At 41.3% G+C, this 19915-nt stretch overlaps 2 protein-coding genes across 3 annotated transcripts in view; both read left to right on the top strand.

The window, feature by feature from the left end:
• Nucleotides 1-13973, top strand: HRG (histidine rich glycoprotein). The gene is made up of 7 exons (XM_070403607.1): nt 1-243; nt 2272-2388; nt 6025-6115; nt 7242-7408; nt 10092-10172; nt 11915-12016; nt 13127-13973. Exons 1-7 carry the CDS (start codon nt 52-54, stop codon nt 13925-13927), a joined length of 1551 nt encoding a protein of 516 aa, XP_070259708.1. The 5' UTR covers nt 1-51; the 3' UTR covers nt 13928-13973.
• A 4259-nt stretch (nt 13974-18232) lies between these two features.
• Nucleotides 18233-19915, top strand: part of LOC139004015 (kininogen-1-like) — a 31437-nt gene continuing 29754 nt past the window's right edge. For both annotated transcript variants that reach the window (XM_070406614.1, XM_070406613.1), the window contains exon 1: nt 18233-18589. In XM_070406614.1, the coding sequence (XP_070262715.1) occupies nt 18395-18589 (195 nt within the window). In that variant the 5' untranslated portion in view covers nt 18233-18394. The remainder of the gene's footprint in view (nt 18590-19915) is intronic.

The following is a 19915-nucleotide window of genomic DNA, read 5'->3' as shown; positions in this document are numbered from 1 at the left end:
TTCTCTGCTGTGGTATACCATAGCAAGGGATGGTTTTCCCATTTTTACAAAATGAAGACATTTACTGCAGCCCAGCTTTCCATCCTTTGGATCACACTTAGATATTCCTACGCTGTGAGTCCCATAGACTGCAATGCTACTGAGCTCCTGGCTAGGAAAGCTCTAGACCTGATCAATAAAGGACGTTCGAATGGCTACCTTTTTCAGTTGCTGCGGGTCGCTGATGCCCACCTGGACAAAGCGGTAAGGAATTGCCAATGGCAGAGCTAAGTTGGGAAACCATGCAACAGGGGCAAGGGTGACTCTAACCACTAAGCCTACTGCTTTGCACAATGGAATGGCCTTGGTCAGGGTTTTCTGTTTGGTTTCTGCTACTGCTCTAGAATGTTCTTTTTTTTTAAACTAACGTCTGTTATTAGTATGTCCGTAACTATAAATCAATCTGTGAGTACTTATAAGCACTGACGTTGAGTGCAATCAAATGCAAAGTGTTATAAGAGAAAAATTAGAATGAACTGTAAGCCTTGCCCTTAAGGAAATAAGACTCAGCTCACACTTTCATACACACACACATTCACACACACACACACACACACACACACACTGTATAAGGTAGGATATATTTAAGTGACCGAGTATTATAGATGCTGGACAATCTAATGAAAGGAGATCTATTACCATTGAATAAGAGAATGCTTCATTTGGGAAACCCAAATGAAGCAGGATTTGAACAGGAATATGGGCTGGGTTAAAGGCATTCCAGAGAAATTCCAGGAATATCACCTGTATGTGGGTAAGAAATCAGGCAGGAGAGTATTAGGGAGTAATTAGACACAAGCCGGAGAATTACGGAAGTTCTATGTGAGATTTGCACAGCAAGCAGGGTGGAAGAAAGAATGTAGGCTTATCCTGATGCAAAGAAAGCCTACTGTCCTCACTTTGATCAGCAATTTTCAACTGGTGTGCCACAGGAATTTTTAAAACATGCAATACCTGATTATTTAGTCAGGGGCACTGACCTCTTATTCCTTAGATTGTCAAATGGAAAAAGGGCAACAGCCCACATACCAAAGCCATACAATGTGAATGAATCAAAATTATACCTATTTTATTTTTTGTCAGATCAGCAAATATATATATATATATATATATGCCACAGAATTTCAGTAATTAGTGTATATGTGCCATGAGATGAAAATATTGAAAATTACTGACATAGATTATATACTTACTTTGAGTAGATTTGAGGGCTTGATAGAGATTAAGGAGGGAGGCCTCTCTTCCCCACTCCCCAAAATAACTTACCCTTTGGAGGAACCACTAAAATCAGGGAGGTCAGACAATAGAGCATCACAGAGGACAAACAGATAACTTGATGCTTCTTAAAGTATTAGATGTGGAGGCTCTACATGTTGCAGAGAATGAGTGCAGAGACTCGGGATTCAACTAGCAACTTAGTGACTACTAGTCCCAGTCCAGAATCTCTGCCACATTATAGGACACAGGATGAATTGGCCCAGGGCTACCTCTGAGTGGAGGCAGGGAGCACAGTGTACCTGGGGAGATGGATGCAAGTGACATGGGCTTGAACTAGAAAGCTATATTACGTGTTCAGGAATGAGGAAATGAAGACAGACCAAGGTGGTGGAATTTATGGCAATGAGAATGAAAAAAAAGACATGAGGTATTTTAAAGAAAGACCATTCAAGGCCTGGTGATTGTATAGCAACAGCAAAGGAAGAAATCAAAGCTAATGTCACATTTTTTTTAAGCCAACGACTAAGGCAAGAATAATTAATAGTGTCATTGACAAAAGGCAAGATAAATTGAGAGAGGTAGCTGGTTTTTAAGAGAAGAGCTGATTTTAGGTTTGGACAAGTTGAAATTAAGGCAAGAAGTCCAAGTTCAGGAAAGAGCTGGGTGAGAGGACACAATTGTGCATACAGATTGGAGCTTGTGATGTGACTGTCATCAGTTATAATTTCTAGGTTTACACCTTCAACATCTCTGCCCAAACAAATGGTCCTATTTAGTGATTGTTTTTTAAAGCTCATGAACAGAAGCAACATCATGACCAACAAACAATAACATTTGGAAGTATATTTTCAAGCTACTTATTCAAATAATTAGTTCAAATGACACAAAAGTAGACATGTGCAATGATTTGGAAAGGAACAGAAATTCTGTTTAAGAAATCAAGAGATTGTTTCTAATGAAAACATACTGGGCTCCCACGTGTTACTCACCTGTTTCTTTCTTGGAATTTTTCAGGAATCCACAGATGTCTATTATCTAGTCTTAGATGTGAAAGAATCTGACTGTCCAGTCCAATCCAGAAAACACTGGGATGACTGTGAGCCAAATATTTCTAGATATCTATTTGATATAGTAAGTAAACATGATACCACTCTCCTCATTTTATTATTCTCGACTTCTGTCTACTCTGTTTTCTGAGGGTAGCTATATTCCACAGCAAAAGAGGAAGACGAAGACCAGTTTCTGTCTTTTGACTCATGAAGAGTATGTCGACCTTGAGTAATATTCTCTTGAGAGCCATACCTAGAAACCCAGTTCAAGATATCTCAGTGGGGCTTGTTATATCATGACCAGCTCTAACCTTGTGCAAATCACCTAATGTTGCTAGATGTCCGTACCTCAGCTGTAAAATAAGAGGAGGAGGTTGGAGTAGATAAACTCTAAGGTCCTATCGGGCCCTGATAGTCTATGGGTCTAGAATCTATGAACTTGTACTTGTGTCCTATGAAGACTGGTCCCATGACCAGGAGTGGCCAAAAGGGATTATTGCAATTATCATGAGGAATGGGATCTTGTGCTGCTTTGCACATGGGTAATCTGATCCCAGGCTGTCTGCCACAGGAGAAGAACACAAAGATGAAAAAGCACAGATCTAAGATTTTAGTTCCAGAAAATAAGACACTTACATACCTAGAAATTTTAGCATTTATTTCTTCTTGAAAATGTTTGAGATATAGCCATGATCTGTTTAAACAGTTTATCTGTGGTTCTCATGAGGGTTTTGGGTGCCTATGTTATTAACTCACAGAAATAGATTAAGAAAATACAGGTTTGAAAGAGGAATTGTTGAGGGGGATGAGCAGCGGCCGTGCCTCTCAGCACCTGAATGACGCGTTTCCACCAGCGTGCCACACTGCCTGGACAGCCTACATCGATTCACACTGGCTTTATTGAGCATCACCCAGGTTCCAGTCACTAATTTTCACAACAGCCCTGCAGGGAGGTTATTACTAGTCACATTTTACAGGGGAGGAACTTGAGGTTTAGAAACGTTAAATAACTTGTTCAAAGCCACACAACTAGAAAATGACAATGCTTAGAAGCTCTGCTTTCAACTGCCTCTGCTCGCATTTCTAACTTCAACAATTCTTCAGGGCAAAGTACCACCTTGCTGGGCAACTAAGGCATCATTCCTTGTTATTCTTCAAGAGCAGTTGCAATAACATTCCATGATTGTGCTATAGGAATAGAATGATTGGGAAGGAACCAAGGTGGCAGCATAGGTAAACACCTGAACTTGCTGCCTCGCACAACCACATCCAAACTACAACTAAAAGACAAAATGGATATCATTCAGAACCATGGGAAGGCTGGCTAAGTGGAAGTCCTACAACTAGCGGGAAAGAGAAAAGCGCATCTAGACTGGTAGGAGTGCAGAGGTGCGGAAGAGCAGAGCTACAGAGGCCGAGAAACAGGATGGCAACTGGGTACGCTGTGGTCTTTTTCAATTGGGAGGGAGATACAAGTCCCCAACTGCTCTGAACTCCAGTTCCGGGTGAGACTCTGCGGACCCAGACTCATACAGGGAGAAACTGGACTGTCTAGCATTGGGCCAGAACTCGAGGGTGGCTTTCTCTCAGAGGTGCTCACAGTGTTCATTGTTCCTGCACCAGACCATGGGACACAGAGACCCAGGGACCTATCGGGGCAGGGGGGATGAGCAACCATTGCTGTTTGCACTGCCCCAGGATTCCCTGAGACCCTGCCCCACCCAATTTACAACCCCACCCAAGCTGTGTGCAGAGGATTTTGCATATGAATGGCCTGGCCTTTTGCAACCTAAAACCTAACAAACTGAAGCTGGGTCAAAGAACATAAGAGCTTCCAAAATAAGGCCTAGGGCTCATCAGCAGCCTGCATTGCTTCACAGCTGCTCCTCATCTGGGCACCTCCAAACCTCAAACAAAGAGGAGGAATCTGCAGATGTCTCTGTAGCTCCTGCTGGGTGGCCTCAGGCAGTGGCTGACTTTGCAACTCCTTGGAAATCTAAGAGCCAGTGTATCCAGTAGTCAGAGTGAGACCACACCAGTTTACAACTCTTCAGACCCATAAGAGACACACTCAGTGGGCAGACTCAGTGAGCACCAAAGCCCCACTGAAGCAAGTCCTGCCCCATAAGAGTGTTTCCAGCACAGCAGTTTTCCTATTGTAGACACAACTGGTCCTCACAGGCAATTGGTCTGGAGTTCAATTCCTCCCAGTGATACCAACAGCAATCAAGGCTTAACTACAAAAAGATTGTGCACACGACCCACAAAGGGGTGCACCAAGAGCATCTACGTCAGGTGACTAGGGAGGCTGGGCCACTGGGCCCTATAGGACACCTAGCACACAAAGCCACTCTAATAACACAGGGTAGCAGCCAAAATGCGGAGACAAAGAAACATGTCACAAATGAAAGAAATGGAGGAAAGCAAACTACTAGATACAGAGTTCAAAACCACGGTTATAAGGTTACTCAAGAATCTTCTAGAAACCTTGGATAAATTTAGTGAGACCCTCAAGGTTATGAAAAAGGGCCAATTAGAAATTAAGCATACAATGAATGAAATAAAAAATATTATACAGAGATCCAACAGCAGACTAGAGGATCCCAAGAATCAAGTCAAAGATTTGAAATACGAAGAAGCAAAAAAATACCCAACTGAAAAAGCAAAAGGATAAAAGAATACAAAAATATGAAGATAGTGCAAGGAGCCTCTGGGACAACTTCAAGCATACCAATATCAGAATTATGGGGTGCCAGAAGAAGAGTGAGAGCAAGATATTGCAAACCTATTTGAAGAAATAATGACAGAAAACTTCCCCTACCTGGTGAAACAAATAGATTTACAAATTCAGGAAGTGCAGAGAACCCCAAACAAAAGAAATTCAAAGAGGACCACACCAAGACACATCATAATTAAAATGCCAAAGGCAAAAGACAAAGAGAGAATCTTAAAAGCAGCAAGAGAAAAACAGTTAGTTACCTACAAGGGAGTACCCATACGATTGTCAGCTGATTTCTCAACAGAAATTATGCAGGCCAGAAGGGAGTGGAAAGAAATATTCAAAGTGATGAATAGCAAGAACCTACAACCAAGATTTACTCTACCCAGCAAAGTTGTCATTTAGAATTGAAGGTCAGATAAAGAGCTTCACAGATAAGAAAAAGCTAAAGGAGATCATCACTGCCAAGCCAGTATTATATGAAATGCTGAAGGGTATTCTTTAAGAATAGAAAGAAGAAGAAAAAGGTAAAGATAAAAATTATGAACAACAAAGTGATAAATACATATCTATCAACAAGTGAATCTAAAAATCAAGTGAATAAAAAATATGATGAACAGAATAAACTGGTGAATAGAATAGAATCAGGGGCATAGAAAGGGAGTAGACTGACAATTCTCAGGGGGAAGTGGATGTAGGGGGTGCGGGAAGAGACTGGACAAAAATCGAACACCTATGGATAAGGATAAGTGGAGAGGGGGCGGTTTAAGGGCATGGGGTGTGGTGGGAACCGGGTGGAGGGGAGCTATGGGGAGAAAAAAAAGAGGAACAACTGTAATAATCTGAACAATAAAGACTTATTAAAAAAAGAGAGAAGATTTGTTGAGAAAGCACAAATAAATTTTAAAGGATAATAACGTATGTTGCATCACTTTTTTTGTGTCTTCATATTCAATCTGAAGAAAGCAGTACACAATGATAAACTTCTCTTTCTTACAGGTGATTGGACAGTGTAAGGTAATAGCTACAACACGTTTGAGTGAATTTCAGGACCTTAGAGTGAATGACTTCAACTGCACCACAAGCTCTGGTATGATAATCTGTTAAAATACTACTTAATTCTAGATTGATATAGAATTCAATCATACAGTGGTATTTAACATATAATACTATGATATACATATCAAAAATAGTCCCTACCTATGCTCATGGACTTATTACTCACTCTCCTGTAAAGAGTCACAAGAGGATTTCCCCCTGTTATTGATACACTTTACAAAAAATTAAATATATAAAAAATAGAAAGCTACATAAGGCAGTAGAGCATCATTATAGAGAACATAGGCTCTGTCTGGAGTCAGATTGGCTTGAATTTGAATCCCAATCTCATAATTTACTAGTTGCATGGTCTTGAGGGAAAGTTACTTAACATGAGGAATGTGTAAAATAAAACTAATAATAGTATTAGCTCTTTGGGTCTTTGTTAGAATTAAATATGATGTTCTGTGTAGTACAGTTTCAAAGTATTTAACAATATATTTACTTCAACATCTAAAACTTACGTATTAATGCTACAGTTTACACAGCAGTCTCATTTAATCTCATTACAAGACTGAAGATTATGAGACTTTCTATTTTAGAGTTAAAAGATGTTCAAAGAGATTAAATTACTTGGCCTCATAAAACACCCCAAATATCATGAACCTAAACCTGCCCCACCAGTGTTAAATCTAAAGTTTATGTTCTTATTATGTACTTTCCCCAAGAGAATTATCACAGAGTTCCTTTAAAAATAACAAATTTCCTCATAATTCAATACACAAAAATTCAGCAGCCAGCAACTCCTTCAGGAGTTTGCCTTAAAGAAGACTGAGCTGTGTCTTCTATTTCTGGGCAAAACTTCATTTTAATGATGCTCTCCCTCCTTGGCAGAGGTAGGAAGAGTTCATTAAAATATTCACACTTTATGAATGATGTGGTTAGGGCATCTGAATAGGGTAACAACCGAGACTTGAGCATCAGAAGGATCTGGGTTTAAGTTTAGCGCTGCTCTTGATTAGCTGATTTGCTGGAACAAGTTTCTTGGCCTCTCCAACCCTCAATTCACCCATCTGTAATACAGGAGCTATTGTTATTGATTCCATCATGCATATATGTATTAAGTCACAGCATTGACAGTGCTATTTAGCCACAAAACTACCATTTTCTTTCTCCAGTCTTTTCTGCATTGGCCAATACTAAAGACAGCCCTGTACTCTTGGATTTCTTTGAGGAGACTGAGGCCTACAGAAAACAAGCAGACAAAGTCCTTGAGATGTACAAAAAGGAGAATGGTGACTTTGCCTCTTTCAGAGTGGACCAAGTCGAGAGAGTCGGCAGAGGCGTGAGTTTCCACTAATGTCCAGCTGGAGCCTGAGGGCCCAGGCTCCAATCTCATAGGCACAAATTCAGTTGCATTGACCCTCTCCCCACTGGCCTCCTTGGGCCAGATGATTTTTATTATTATAATTTTTAACTTATAGGTAATATTCAATATAATATTAGTTTCAAGTGTACACAAATTTAAAAAGATACATGCATCCTTAAATTCACTGCAGCATTATTTACAATAGATAAGATATGGAAGCAACCTAAGTGCCTATCAATAGATGATTAGATAAAGAATATGTATTGTATATCTACTAGAGGCCCAGTGCACAAAATTTTTGCACGGGGTGTGGGGGGGGGGGAGGTCCCCTCACCCCAGCCTGCACCCTCTTCAATCCAGGACCCCTCGGGGGATGTCTGACTGCTGGTTTAGGCCCAATCCTGAGGATCCTAAACTGGCAGTCAGACATTCCTCTCACAATCCAGGACCGCTGGCTCCTTATTGCTCTCCTGCCTGCCTGCCTGATCACCCTTACTGGCCCCCCTGCCAGCCTGATCACCCCTATCCACCTCTGCCTGCTGGCCTGGTCACCCCCAACTGGCCCCCCTTGCCAACCTGGTCACCACCAACTGCCCCCCACCGCCAGCCTGGTCAACCCTTACTGCCCCCCCACCCCTGCCAGCAAGGTTAACACTTACTGCCCCACTTGCAGGCCTTGTCACCCCCAACTGCCTCCTCCTACTGGCCTGGTCACCCTCAACTGTCCCCCTTCCTAACTGGTCTCCCCTCTGCCCCCCTCTGCTGGTCTAGATGCCCTTAACTGCACCCCCCTGCCAACCTGATCGCTTCCAACTGATCCCCCCCGCTGGCCTGGTTGCCCCCAAATAGCCCCCCCTGCTGGCCTGGTTGCCCTCATTGCCCCCCTCTGCCAACCTGGTCACCCTCACTGCCCCCCTCCTTGCTGGCCTGGTTTCTGCTAACTGTGCCCCCTGCCAGCTGGGTCGCCCCTCACTGCACCCTCTGACAGCCTGGTCACCCCTCACTATCCCCCCTGCCAGCCTGGTCACCCCACCCAGCCTGCTGTTCAGTCATTTGGACGTTTCTCACTAACCCCCTACCAGCCTGGTCACTGCACGCAGCCTGGTGTTCAGTCATTTGGTCATCCCTCACTAACCCCCCTGCTGGCCTGTTCGCCCCATGCAGCCTGCTTGTTCAGTTGTTTGGTCATCCCTCACTGCCCCCCCCCCTGCCGGCCTGGTTGCCCACAAAGCCTGCTGCTCAGTCATTTGATCATCCCTCACTAACCCCCCTGCCGGCCTTGTCACCCCACTCAGCCTGGGTTGTTCGTTCGGTCATTTGTTCGGTTGCAATGGCCCCTGGCTCTTTATATATACAGATTATAAAATGTTACTCAGCATAAAAAGGAATTAAATCTTACTATTTGTGACAATGTAGAGGGTACGATGTTAACTGAAAGAAGCCAGACAGACAAAGACAAAATCAAGCTGCTTTGTTTGTTTATTTTAATACAACAGCAACTTTACTGAGGTGTAATTGACATGCAACAAACAGCACATATTTAGTTCGAGTATACCATTTGACAATTCTAACATATGTATATGCCAATGAATACAACACCACACTTAAGATAGTGAACATATCCATCACCCCAAATAATTTCTTGAACCCCTTTGTTATCCTTCCCTCTTGACCAACCCTTCTTGCCTCCTCCCCTGGGCTGCTGGTGCCAGCCTCCAGCTGCTTTTTTTTTTAAAAAAATTTGTTTTATTGCTTAAAGTATTACAAAGAGTATTACATATGTCTCCTCCCTTTCCCCCCAACCATGATATTCCGCCAGCTGCTTTTTAAAATTGAGATCCCTGTTGCAGTTTTAAGAGACAGGCAGCAGAATTTTTGGAGTTGTGGGGAGTGTGATATCATCAGAGAGGGGGGAAACCCAAACAAAAAAGAGCAAAATGCGGAAGAGCATGCTAGGGTTATGAGTCATTAAAATCATCTAGTCCTAACCTCCTTGTATTATGATGGAAAATTGAGGCTCAGAACAACTACCTCACCACACCCAGTGGTATGGCTAGAGCCAGACAGTCCTTCCCCATCCAGGGACTCAAGTGCCTCCCACCCATAGCAGTCTATGGAGCAGCTAGTTTATGTTGTCTTGTATTTTGAAAACACAAAGTGAAATAGATTGTGGTGCATACAAGCAATGGGATAAATACAATGCAATTACGTACTAAAAAGAATGTTTTGGACCTATACGCCTTGGGAAGAGTTTCAAGATATATTGCCAAGGGAGAAAAGTGGTTATAGACCAATACTTAGACTATGATCTCCTTTATATTAAACAATTAGATATATGTGTATATATACAACATAGTTAGGAAAAGCCTAGAAGGAAAAACACATCAAATGAATGATGGTGGTACCTCTGAGAGGAAGAGGCTGGGATGCAGGAAGAATGACTTTTCACACTATGCTTGATTGTGTCTGCATTATCTGAGCCTTTTCAATCAAATAATATTCATCTTATCACTTGATAAATTTTAAAAAGGCAGAGACAATAAGAAAAATGGCACATATTGGTGAATCCTGATAGCGCCTTTACAGTATAATGGATAGTAGGTATATACTGGCTTTTAAAAATATGTTCCTGACACTGCTTTGTTCCTATTTGTTCTAGAGAGGAGGGAGAAGAACCAATTACTATATTGATTTCTCTGTGAGGAACTGCTCCAGTCACCATTTTCATAGGCACTATAATGTGAGTATAATAGATGAGTGTGAAACACTAGTAACATTTGCAAGCTACTTACTATATGCCAGATACCCTTGTAAGGGCTTTACCCATATGTTAGCCTATTACCCCCACTGCCACCCTATGAACTAGATAGCATTTTATTCCAGATTTACCTATGGGGAAACTGAGGCATGGCGATAAAACTGAGAATATTATTTTATAAATATACATAATATATACCTAAACTTAACAATGAGGGTTTTTTTTAACTCATTAAGATTAAAGACTTAGCTAAAACTAATAACTAGAATGTATTAAGAACATATACTCATGGGTGCTTTCATTCACTTCATCTCATTCACTCCTCACAGTGACCACATTTGACAAATGGGAAGGTAATAGGCTCAGTAAAGTAAGGGTCTTGCCTAATGTTCACAACTAAGATACTCAGTCCAATGGGATTTCCCTGTACTCATGTATAAACTGATACTCATGTGCCTGCAGGAAGTGTTATGAATGATATGCAGCATTTGTATAGCAACCTATAGTTTACAAACCAATTCCATATATTATTGCTTTGTTGGATCCCTGTGACCATCCCATTGACCCCAACAAACCCTTAACTATCATGGTGTGGGGAATACAAACTCAGTGCAGAAACATGGAGGCTGGAGAAGAGGAGCTCAATGCTAAATGTTTTATAGCGTTATCTCATTTAATTAAGCCCTCCCACAACCTGAGGGTAGATAGTACTGTACTCATTTTAGAAATAAAGACTGAGTTTCAGAAATTTTATGCAACTTACCTAAATCTTATAGAACTAGTACATGATGAAGCCAGGATTAGCATAGGGTTTCTGACTCTAAACCTATACTCAAAACCTTTGTTGTTGTTGTTTTTTGTTAATCCTTGCTCAAGGATATTTTTCCTTTGATTTTTAGGGAGGGTGAAAGAGAGAGAAAGATGGAGAGAGACGTTGATGTGAGAGAAACACATCGATTGGTTGCCTCTTCAACAAGCCCCGACCAGGGCTCAAAGCTGGGGAAGAGTCTGCAACCAAGATAGTGCTCCCGACCAGAATTGCACCTGGGACCCTTTGGTCTGCAGGCCGATGTTCTATCCACTGAACCAACCTGAATAGGGTTGTACTCAAAATCTTACTGCTTAACAGTCTCCTCAAAAAAATGAGTTTTCTTCTTGTAACTTTGACAGCTGGGTTTAAGGATCTCTGGGGCAAAGGGGTGCCAGCCAGGTGTAGCCTCTGAACTTAGGGTAGGGCCAGAAGACAGTCTCTATGACAGGGTCTGTGCAAACCTGTTTTTATAATGGCTCCCTTCTTTCCAAGACTTTCCTCCAAGGTACTTTGTTAAAGTTGTACAAATCTCTCATCTACACCACCCTTCTTTTTCTCTAGACACAGGCAACTCAGGTCTTCAGTGCAGTAGAGTTGGTCTAACATGAAGGTATCAATGACATAATATTCCCAACTACCACACATGCGGAAACCCAGTGATAGTTTCCAGTCATGGAAGAGAACCACAGCAGTAATGAAAATCTTAGGAACTTGTAATTTTCCCAAAATGTTGATTAGGAAATATTGTTAAATAACTGGTGGAGATATTTGATGATATTAACTTGATTTTTCTAGAGCTCTCCTTCCTTTCCAGAATGCCTGGAAGTTCACAACTCTTGGTGGACATCTTCACACCACCTGCACACATACACACAAATACACATATACTAACAGGTTTCTCTCTTATTTATAGGTCTTTGGATTCTGCAGATCAGTTTTGTCCTATGATGTAGGAGCCTCTGACTTGGAAACCCCAATAGAGGTTGACACAAACTGTGAAGTCTTTGACCTTAAGGTGGGTTGCCTAAGCAACCTTTGTCATGAGCAGTGCCAGACTAAGTAATGTTTTTGTACACATAGTGTATTTTGTTCTTATGGCTCTGTGTGCGCATGTGCGTGTGTGTGCGTGTGTGTGTGTGTGTGTGTGTGTGTGTGTGTGAGAGAGAGAGAGAGAGAGAGAGAGAGAGAGAGAAGATAGTTTGAGGGGGGAGTAGAGAATATCCCTTGGGGATAGGAGTGCAATTCCTGGTAAGACAACAAAAGTGTGACACTTTTTCTAAAAATTGGGAAAGTGTAAGATTTGGCATAAAAGTAAAATCATGACCAATTTAACAAACGTTTATTGAATTTGAAAATGATTCTTGTAGCAAGGACTCCAGTGCTGACTTAATAATCTAGTTTTATTATTAGGCACAGAATCTAAGGGGAATGAATTAGTGTCAAATTTATTATATAAAGATATATAAAATATAAAACAATATTTTATGAGAACATCAGTGTGTAGAAACTTTTATTCTACACACAAATATTCTTCACAGTATTTTTTGTATCAGAAAAAGATAATTCAAACATCCATGTGACAAACCAAAAAGGGAGGCAGGCTGCACAGATTTTTTAAAAAATATTAAATCTGAATGAGGATAGTAAAGAGGTGAAGTGCTCATCTTTTAGGAGTAAGAAATGCTTATAACGTAGAGTCACAGAACTCTGTTGAGAGCTAAATTATAAGACATTATTTTTCCAAATGTTGATCTATAAATAAGTATCATTCAGTAATACAATTTTATCACTTTATATGGAAATGAGAAAAATAAAGATAATAAGAAAATTGTTTGTGGTATAACATATTACATATAAAAGAACCATCCTTTACTCTGAGATTATCTTTCTGACTGTTGTTATAAAATATTATTGCTATTGTGAAATGATGGAGGTAGATGATGATTTTTGTTTGTATTTTAAATGCCAACTTGCCTAGATAAAAATTTGAGAACGCTTTTTTATATACTACTTTTAAAATTTATTTCTGCAATCTAAAAGTATGGATTTAGTTGAATTAAATCAAGTTAAACATCTGATTTCTTCTTTTACATGATGATATTCACTTTTCTGTGTCCTTCACCAGGAACATAGAAACATCAGTGATGTACAACCCCATTTGGACCATCTCCTCCATTCTGGAGGCCATGGGCATTCATCTGGTGGCAAGCCTCCATTTACACACAGTAGATCCAGGGATAACCTCCATCACCATAAGCCACATAAACCTGGATGCCCACCTCCTATGGACGACAAAAATCACTCAGAGAGACCACCACTTCAAGCAGGAGCTTCTTTACGACTGCCTCCTTCAAGATGTCATCACCTCCATCTTCACATCAATGACACACATGCACCCCATCATAATCATAGTTCCAGTGAGCACCAATCCCATGGACATCATCCTCATGATCATCATCCTCATGGACACCAACCCCATAGACATCGTCACCATGGACACCATCCCCACGGACACCATCCCCATGGACAGCATCCTGATGGCCATGGTTTTCATGACCATGGACCCTGTGACACACCACCCCATAGGCAAGGTCCTCAAGATCACCATCACCGCGGCCATGGCCCACCACATAGGCACTCAGAAGAAAGAGGTCCAGGCAAAGGTCACTTTCCCTTAAAATGGAGACAAATTGGATATGTTTACCGACTCCCTCCACTAAAGAAAGGTGAAGTTCTTCCTCCTCCTGAAGCCAGTTTTCCCAGCTTCTCATTGCCAAACCACAACTATCCCCTAAAGCCAAAAATTCAGCCTTTCCCTCAATCAGCCTCTGAATTATGTCCAGGGATGTTCAACAGTGAATTTTCACATGTTTCAAAGTTTTTTGGAGACATTTCCAGAAAGAAATCTGAAATCCTTGAAAAATGAGTAATGTTCTGAATTATAACCATAAATAAAATGTAACCAATGATAAGTGCAACATTATAAGTTATTGTAATCTTTCATATTCAGAACAGGACAAAATGTGGGTAGGGAAGGAGATGACGTGAGAAGAACAAGAAAAATGGAGAGGAGAGGAAAAAATCTCAGTGTCCCAAGTCAAAAGTTAATTCTCTCACTGGCTACTACACCACTCGAGACAAATTTTTGATCCTCAGAATTTCTTTACTTCCTGGGCTAAACTCCTTTAATTCTAGCATCATTCCTCTTTTAGTACTTATGCTGTAGCTGGGCACACCAAGAAAGTATATATTGTCATATAAAGGATTGTTCTTATAAAAGTGATCCAAATTCTCTCCTACTTCTTATTTCTAGTTCTCTAAATCCTCTTTCTTTTGGAAAAATAAGTTCTAAATTTAATTATAAAGCAAACAAAGCTCAGGATATGATTTTCGAAGAAGTTTATAGGCATGAATCATGACCATAAATTCAAGTGCCCCAGAAATATCACTTTAATTTCAAAACATTAATTTATATTTCAAGTTGCCATCCTGCTGGGGTAATAGAAAACGTAACCTCGGTCCTTCTTAGAGTTTCCCACCCTGCTGCTCTTCACACAAAGTTATGCCACAGTTTAAGAGTCTCACATAGTCCCAGATGTTTGGGTGGTGGGCATGAGATGGTCTGATTCTTCATTACTGGTTCACCAGGTCCCTCTACTAAGGAATGCTTACTACCCTGTTCACATCACTCTTTGGGTCTAGTGTATCTGCTTCTTCTGTGCCAAACTGGGGGTGCCGGAGTCTCTCTAAGACAACTGATGAACATGATTGCAAAGAATACCATATTCATCTCCCTCTGGGATCTTGCTGTCTTTTAGGCTACATGTCTAGAAAGCATGGCAGAGGTGTTCTCTGCCCCTAGACCCCCAGACTCCTTTGTTCTTCTCATATCTTCTCCCATGTTAGGGGCTTTTCTAGTCTCAGAAAGTTTTCTTTATTCATTTTTGATGCCAGGGGACTCTTGTCACATTTGAATTTTCTTTCTTTTTCCTTCTTCCCAAACCAGATTCAAGCATTTAGACTCAAGCTAATCAAACTTTGGATTGTCTCTATCTGACTTATTGAAGCAGTTCAGATGTTTGGTGGTGGGAGCAGGTAGATTCTAATGGGGGAAGGGAGAGAAAGAAAAAAAACTAAGGGTGAGAGAGACTTGGGTAAGGTATTGGGCTGGGAAGAAAGAGGGACCCACAAGATGCAGAAGCTGAGGGTGGGAGATGACTGATGTGCATGGTCCAGGAGGATTGGAAAGGAGTCCAAGGCTGATCACAGTGCGTGCTTCAAGTGAAGACTCAGAAACAGGACCTGGAGGAAGGTGATCAAAAGATGCAAACTTCCAGTGTTAAGAGAAGTGAGGACTAAGGTGAAATTTACAGAATAGTGACTATACTTAACACTCCTGCATGATATACAGGAAAGATGCTCAGAGAGTAGATCCTAAGAGTTCTCATCACAAGAAGAAAACTTTTCTTTTTATCATATCTATATGAGACAATGTTAACTAAACCTATTGTAATCACTTCAAAAGATATATAAATCAAAGCATCATGTGGAACTCCTTAAACTTATACAGTGATGAATGTTGATTATCCTATCTAATAAAGAGGGAATAGGCTAATTGACCCTCACACTGTCGCAAAGACGGTGGCGCCCACAGCCAATAAGGAGGGAATATCTAATTGACTGCCACACCCTCAAAGATGGTGGTGCCCACAGCCACAAGATGGCGGTGCCCAGTCCCCTCAGCCCCCCAGCTGCCCAGGGCCAGCCCGAGGTGCAGGCAAGCCTCGGATGGCAGCTGCCCAGCCGCCCAGGGCTGCCTGAGGCTCAGGTAACCAGGGTCAGATGAGGCTTGAGCTGCTGGCAGTGGCATCAGCAGAGGTGTGATGGGGGCATCGCCTTCCCCTGATCTCCGGATCACCTCCTACCCCTGAGGGCTCCCAGACTGTGAGAGGGGGCAGGCCGGGCTGAGGGACCCCCCTCCAGTGCATGAATTTTCATGCATCGGGCCTCTAGTTTCTTAATAAAACTGGAATGTGGCAATGGATTCAGGCAGTATAATAAATAGAAAATCATGTGATTTTGAAGAAAGCCCATTTGGGTTTTAATCCCAGTCCTACAATTTATTGATTATGAGATACTACAAAAGCCATTAAACCTCTTTGGGCCACATATTCCTTTTGTAAAAAAGGGTGATGGTGGCAGCCTATTTCCCTTTTCTCCATAGAGTACAACTAGATGTCATTTCTTGAAACCACACAATGATACCCGAAATATTTAATAACCCAAATGACACCAGCGCTGACCAACAGAGCAGGTACAACAGCCAGTCAGAATGGTCACCAGGTGTAAACAATCAGGGAGTCTCCAGCCAAATGTTTGCTCTGCAGAATCACGTTCCTCCAGAGGCGTGAACACAGGGTTGGCTGCTTAGATAGAGAGTAAAGAAAGGTGAAATCCAAGAAGACCAAAAAAAAAAAAAAAAAAAAAAAATGCATAGCTCAATAACTCACAGAAGCATTTCACTAGTGTTTTTTTTTTAATTTATAAAGTACTTTCACAAATATTGCTTGAGTTATTGAAAATAGTACCTGTAAAAAAATGGGATTGAATGTTCTTAATTCATGTCCATTAAATGCATTTATAATATGCAAACACAGTTGCTGCAGCTGAATAATGGGGTAAGAATCAATCCCTACTCTAGGGAGCTTACATTGTACTAGAGACTTAGACAAGATACAATTGATTGCTCCTTTTCTAGATTTGTTTTATTACATGATAGCTAAAAAGTGTTTGTTATTGTCAGTAAATTGGGCCTGGGATTAGAACCCAAATCAGGCTCCTCCAAAGTCACATGCTTTCCTCTTTATTATGCCACCTGTATACACTGGCAAGTCCTGTTTCTGAATCTTCACTTGAAACACCCACCCTGATCAGCCCTGTGCTCCTTTCCAACTCTCCTGGATCTTGCACATTAGTCATCTCCTCCCTCTCCCACCCTCAGCTTCTCCATCTTTGTGGGTCCCTCTTTCTTTCAAGTCTAAGAACTTACCCAAGTCTTTTTCATCCTTAGTTTCATTTCCTACATCTCCCACCACCCCCTGGCCCTGCCACTAGACACACACACTAGAACTACCTTCTGCAATCATCACACATCTGAAACTGCTTCAGTAAGTCAGGGATTCTTAACCAAACAGCCTTAATATTAGATATAATTTATATGAACTAATTACTAGGCTCTACACATATATTATCTCATTACTCCTCAGAAAACCTCATAAGATATTATGATATCTCACTTTTCCAGATGAGAAATGGAGATTCAAAAAGGCTATATGACCCTGATTTGCTCAGGATCACATAACAGTTAAGTAGCAGAGCTGGATTGGAATCAAGGTTGGGCTTACTGCCAAGCTCATGTTCCTGCCAGTCTGCTACAAGGCCATCATTCAGCTCCCATCAATCCCTCTTTTCCAGGAGCTCTCAGGGAGATTGGCTTGCCAAGCTAGATACCCGGTCACCAACAACAAAGAAGTCAAACATCTTCTTGGGGGGAAGAGGATAAGACTTGAGGCAAACATCTACTAGCCCATATCTTTAACCTACTGCTAGACTTCCTCTCCCTGAATAGTCTTACTTTATCTGAAAGGTCACTTAGGCTTGGTGAATGAAAGACCCCTATAAAGTCCACCAAACCAGAAACAAGAAGGAAGGACAGAGTAAACAGGCTTCAATCAAACCATTCTCTTTAAGTTTCTTCCCTGTCTCCTCCACCCTGGGGACCATTTTCCTTTCTACAGCAGATCCAGTTGAGTGGAGGGAGGCTGGCTTGGCCAGAGACCAGATAGGATGCCCATTTTTTATTTTCAGACATGCCAATGTCCTGTGTGAGACTCCCTGCACTCACTATGTCCCTGTGCATGTGCTCTCCAGGAGTGCAAAGAAATTTTATTGAAAGGTGTTTGCTCATGGTTGCATTGTTGTCACATGCAGTGACCTTCATAAATAGCTTTGGGAAAGTCATTTGGGAAAGGGAATAACAGGTGGTTAATGTTTTTTTTTCTCCTCCTTTATTGGATTGTACTCTGATTTGCTACACAAACTTGTGCAATTACCTGGAAATGTGCTCACACATGCCTCCCAACTGCTAACAAACAGGTCAATGACCCAGTGTTGTAATGTTCCAGCCTGAGATCTGCTTAGATAATCCAGCGGAGCCATTTGTTCTTTTGTAATAGGGCAAATAGTGGAGGGCAGCAGGAAGCCAAGCAGAACCCTGAAGTGCTAAGGCAGAGAGAGGAGAGACAGAAGAGATAAGAGGCTGAAGAGAGTTAATATCAGCCTCCAAGTTAGCTTCCAATTCTTGGTGAAACTCCCAGAGGGAGACTGACAAATCATGAAGTTAATTGCCATCCTTTTCCTTTGTTCCAGGCTGCTAACAAGTTTCGCCCAAGAGGACCAACCGCAAGAAGTTGACTGCAATGATGAGGATGTATTTAAGGCTGTGGATGCAGCTCTGAAGAAATACAATGATAGAAACAAAAGTGGCAACCAGTTTGTATTGTACCGAATAACCGAAGTCACCAAGACTGTGAGTGAGTTGTGTTTAACCTTGAGGTCATTTGGGATTTGTGCTATCACTTAAACCCAAGACACACACACACACACACACACACACATACACACACACACATCACTAAAAAAACCCCTGATAATTAAAGGTATAGGTTTACAGCTCTTAGAAATGACCAACTCCACTCTCTGGGCTGGGACTTGGGCAGGGTATGACTAGTCCTCAAGCCTCCAAGGTTAGCCTCCTGGTAATCAGAGGACAGGTATCCTAGGCTGAAATTAAAGAAAGGTAGATGGAGTCATTTGAAAGGGACTATGTAGAGGGGACAATCCAGAAACTCAGTGAGTCCACAGCAAGAGGATTTACTGGGTGACCGTCCTTAAACTAAAATATAAAGACCTCCAGACCTCAAAGGAGAGGAGGTGTTTAAGGGGTTATGTCTAACACATACTGTATAATCTCACATATAAATAGTATCTAAAAAAGTCTAACTTAACAGAAGCAGAAGTAGAATGGTGGTTGCCAGGGACTTTGGGATGGGAGAAATGGGGAGGTGTTTGTCAAGGGTACAAATTTTCAGTTATAAGATGAGTCTGGTCTCTTTGCTCAATGGTTGAGCATCAACCTATCAACCAGGAGGTGGTGGTTCCATTTCTGGCCGGGGCACATGCCCGGGGTTGCAGGCTTGATCCCCAGTGTGGGGCGTGCAGGGGGCAGCCAATCAGTGATTCTCTCTCATCATTGATGTTTCTATCTCTATTTCCTTTTCCCTTCCTCTTTGAAATCAATAAAAACATATTTTAAGAAAATAAGATGAGTAGGTCCTGGGTGTCTAATGTTCAGAATGGTGAATAAAATTAATACTACTGTATTGTATACTTGAAATCTGCTAAAGGCCTAGATTTTAAGGGTTCTCACCACACACACAAAAGAGGTAATTATGTGAGGTGACAATGTGCTAATTAGCTTATTTGTGGTAATCATTTCCCAATGTATACATATACAAATCATCTTTTTGTTTATCTTAAATATATATGATTTATTTATATCTCAATAAATATACCTCAATAAATTATACTTCAATAAAACTAGGGTAAGTGAGGGACAGTGGGGTATGTTAAGAGGAGTCAGAAAAGAAGTTAATATAGTTCTACTATATTAGATAAAATATCTACCATGAAGTCCCGATAGCTAAATGCATCAAGGGTAACAGCAATGTTCTAGTTGGTTTTGAATATTCTTTTATCACTGATGGATACACTCAGGCTGAAGATAAATCCTGACAGGATGTGTGATTCCAAGAAATATAACTGGATGCATCAAAACTATTAGGTTGGGGGGCAG

The sequence above is a fragment of the Myotis yumanensis genome, unplaced genomic scaffold (genome assembly GCF_028538775.1).
Source record: "Myotis yumanensis isolate MYYU_CA2020_CCGP unplaced genomic scaffold, mMyoYum1.0.hap1 SCAF_2, whole genome shotgun sequence".
NCBI lineage: Eukaryota > Metazoa > Chordata > Mammalia > Chiroptera > Vespertilionidae > Myotis > Myotis yumanensis.
Note: the sequence above shows the minus strand (reverse complement) of the source record. Positions and strands in the feature narration are given on the sequence as shown.

Excerpts from the sequence above, each read along its gene's own strand:
- HRG (XM_070403607.1), top strand. The coding sequence starts at position 52 with ATGAAGACATTTACTGCAGCCCAGCTTTCCATCCTTTGGATCACACTT. Across the intron at positions 2,389-6,024 it reads CTAGATATCTATTTGATATA|GTGATTGGACAGTGTAAGGT; the intron begins GTAAGTAAACAT and ends TCTTTCTTACAG. Across the intron at positions 10,173-11,914 it reads ATTTTCATAGGCACTATAAT|GTCTTTGGATTCTGCAGATC; the intron begins GTGAGTATAATA and ends TCTTATTTATAG.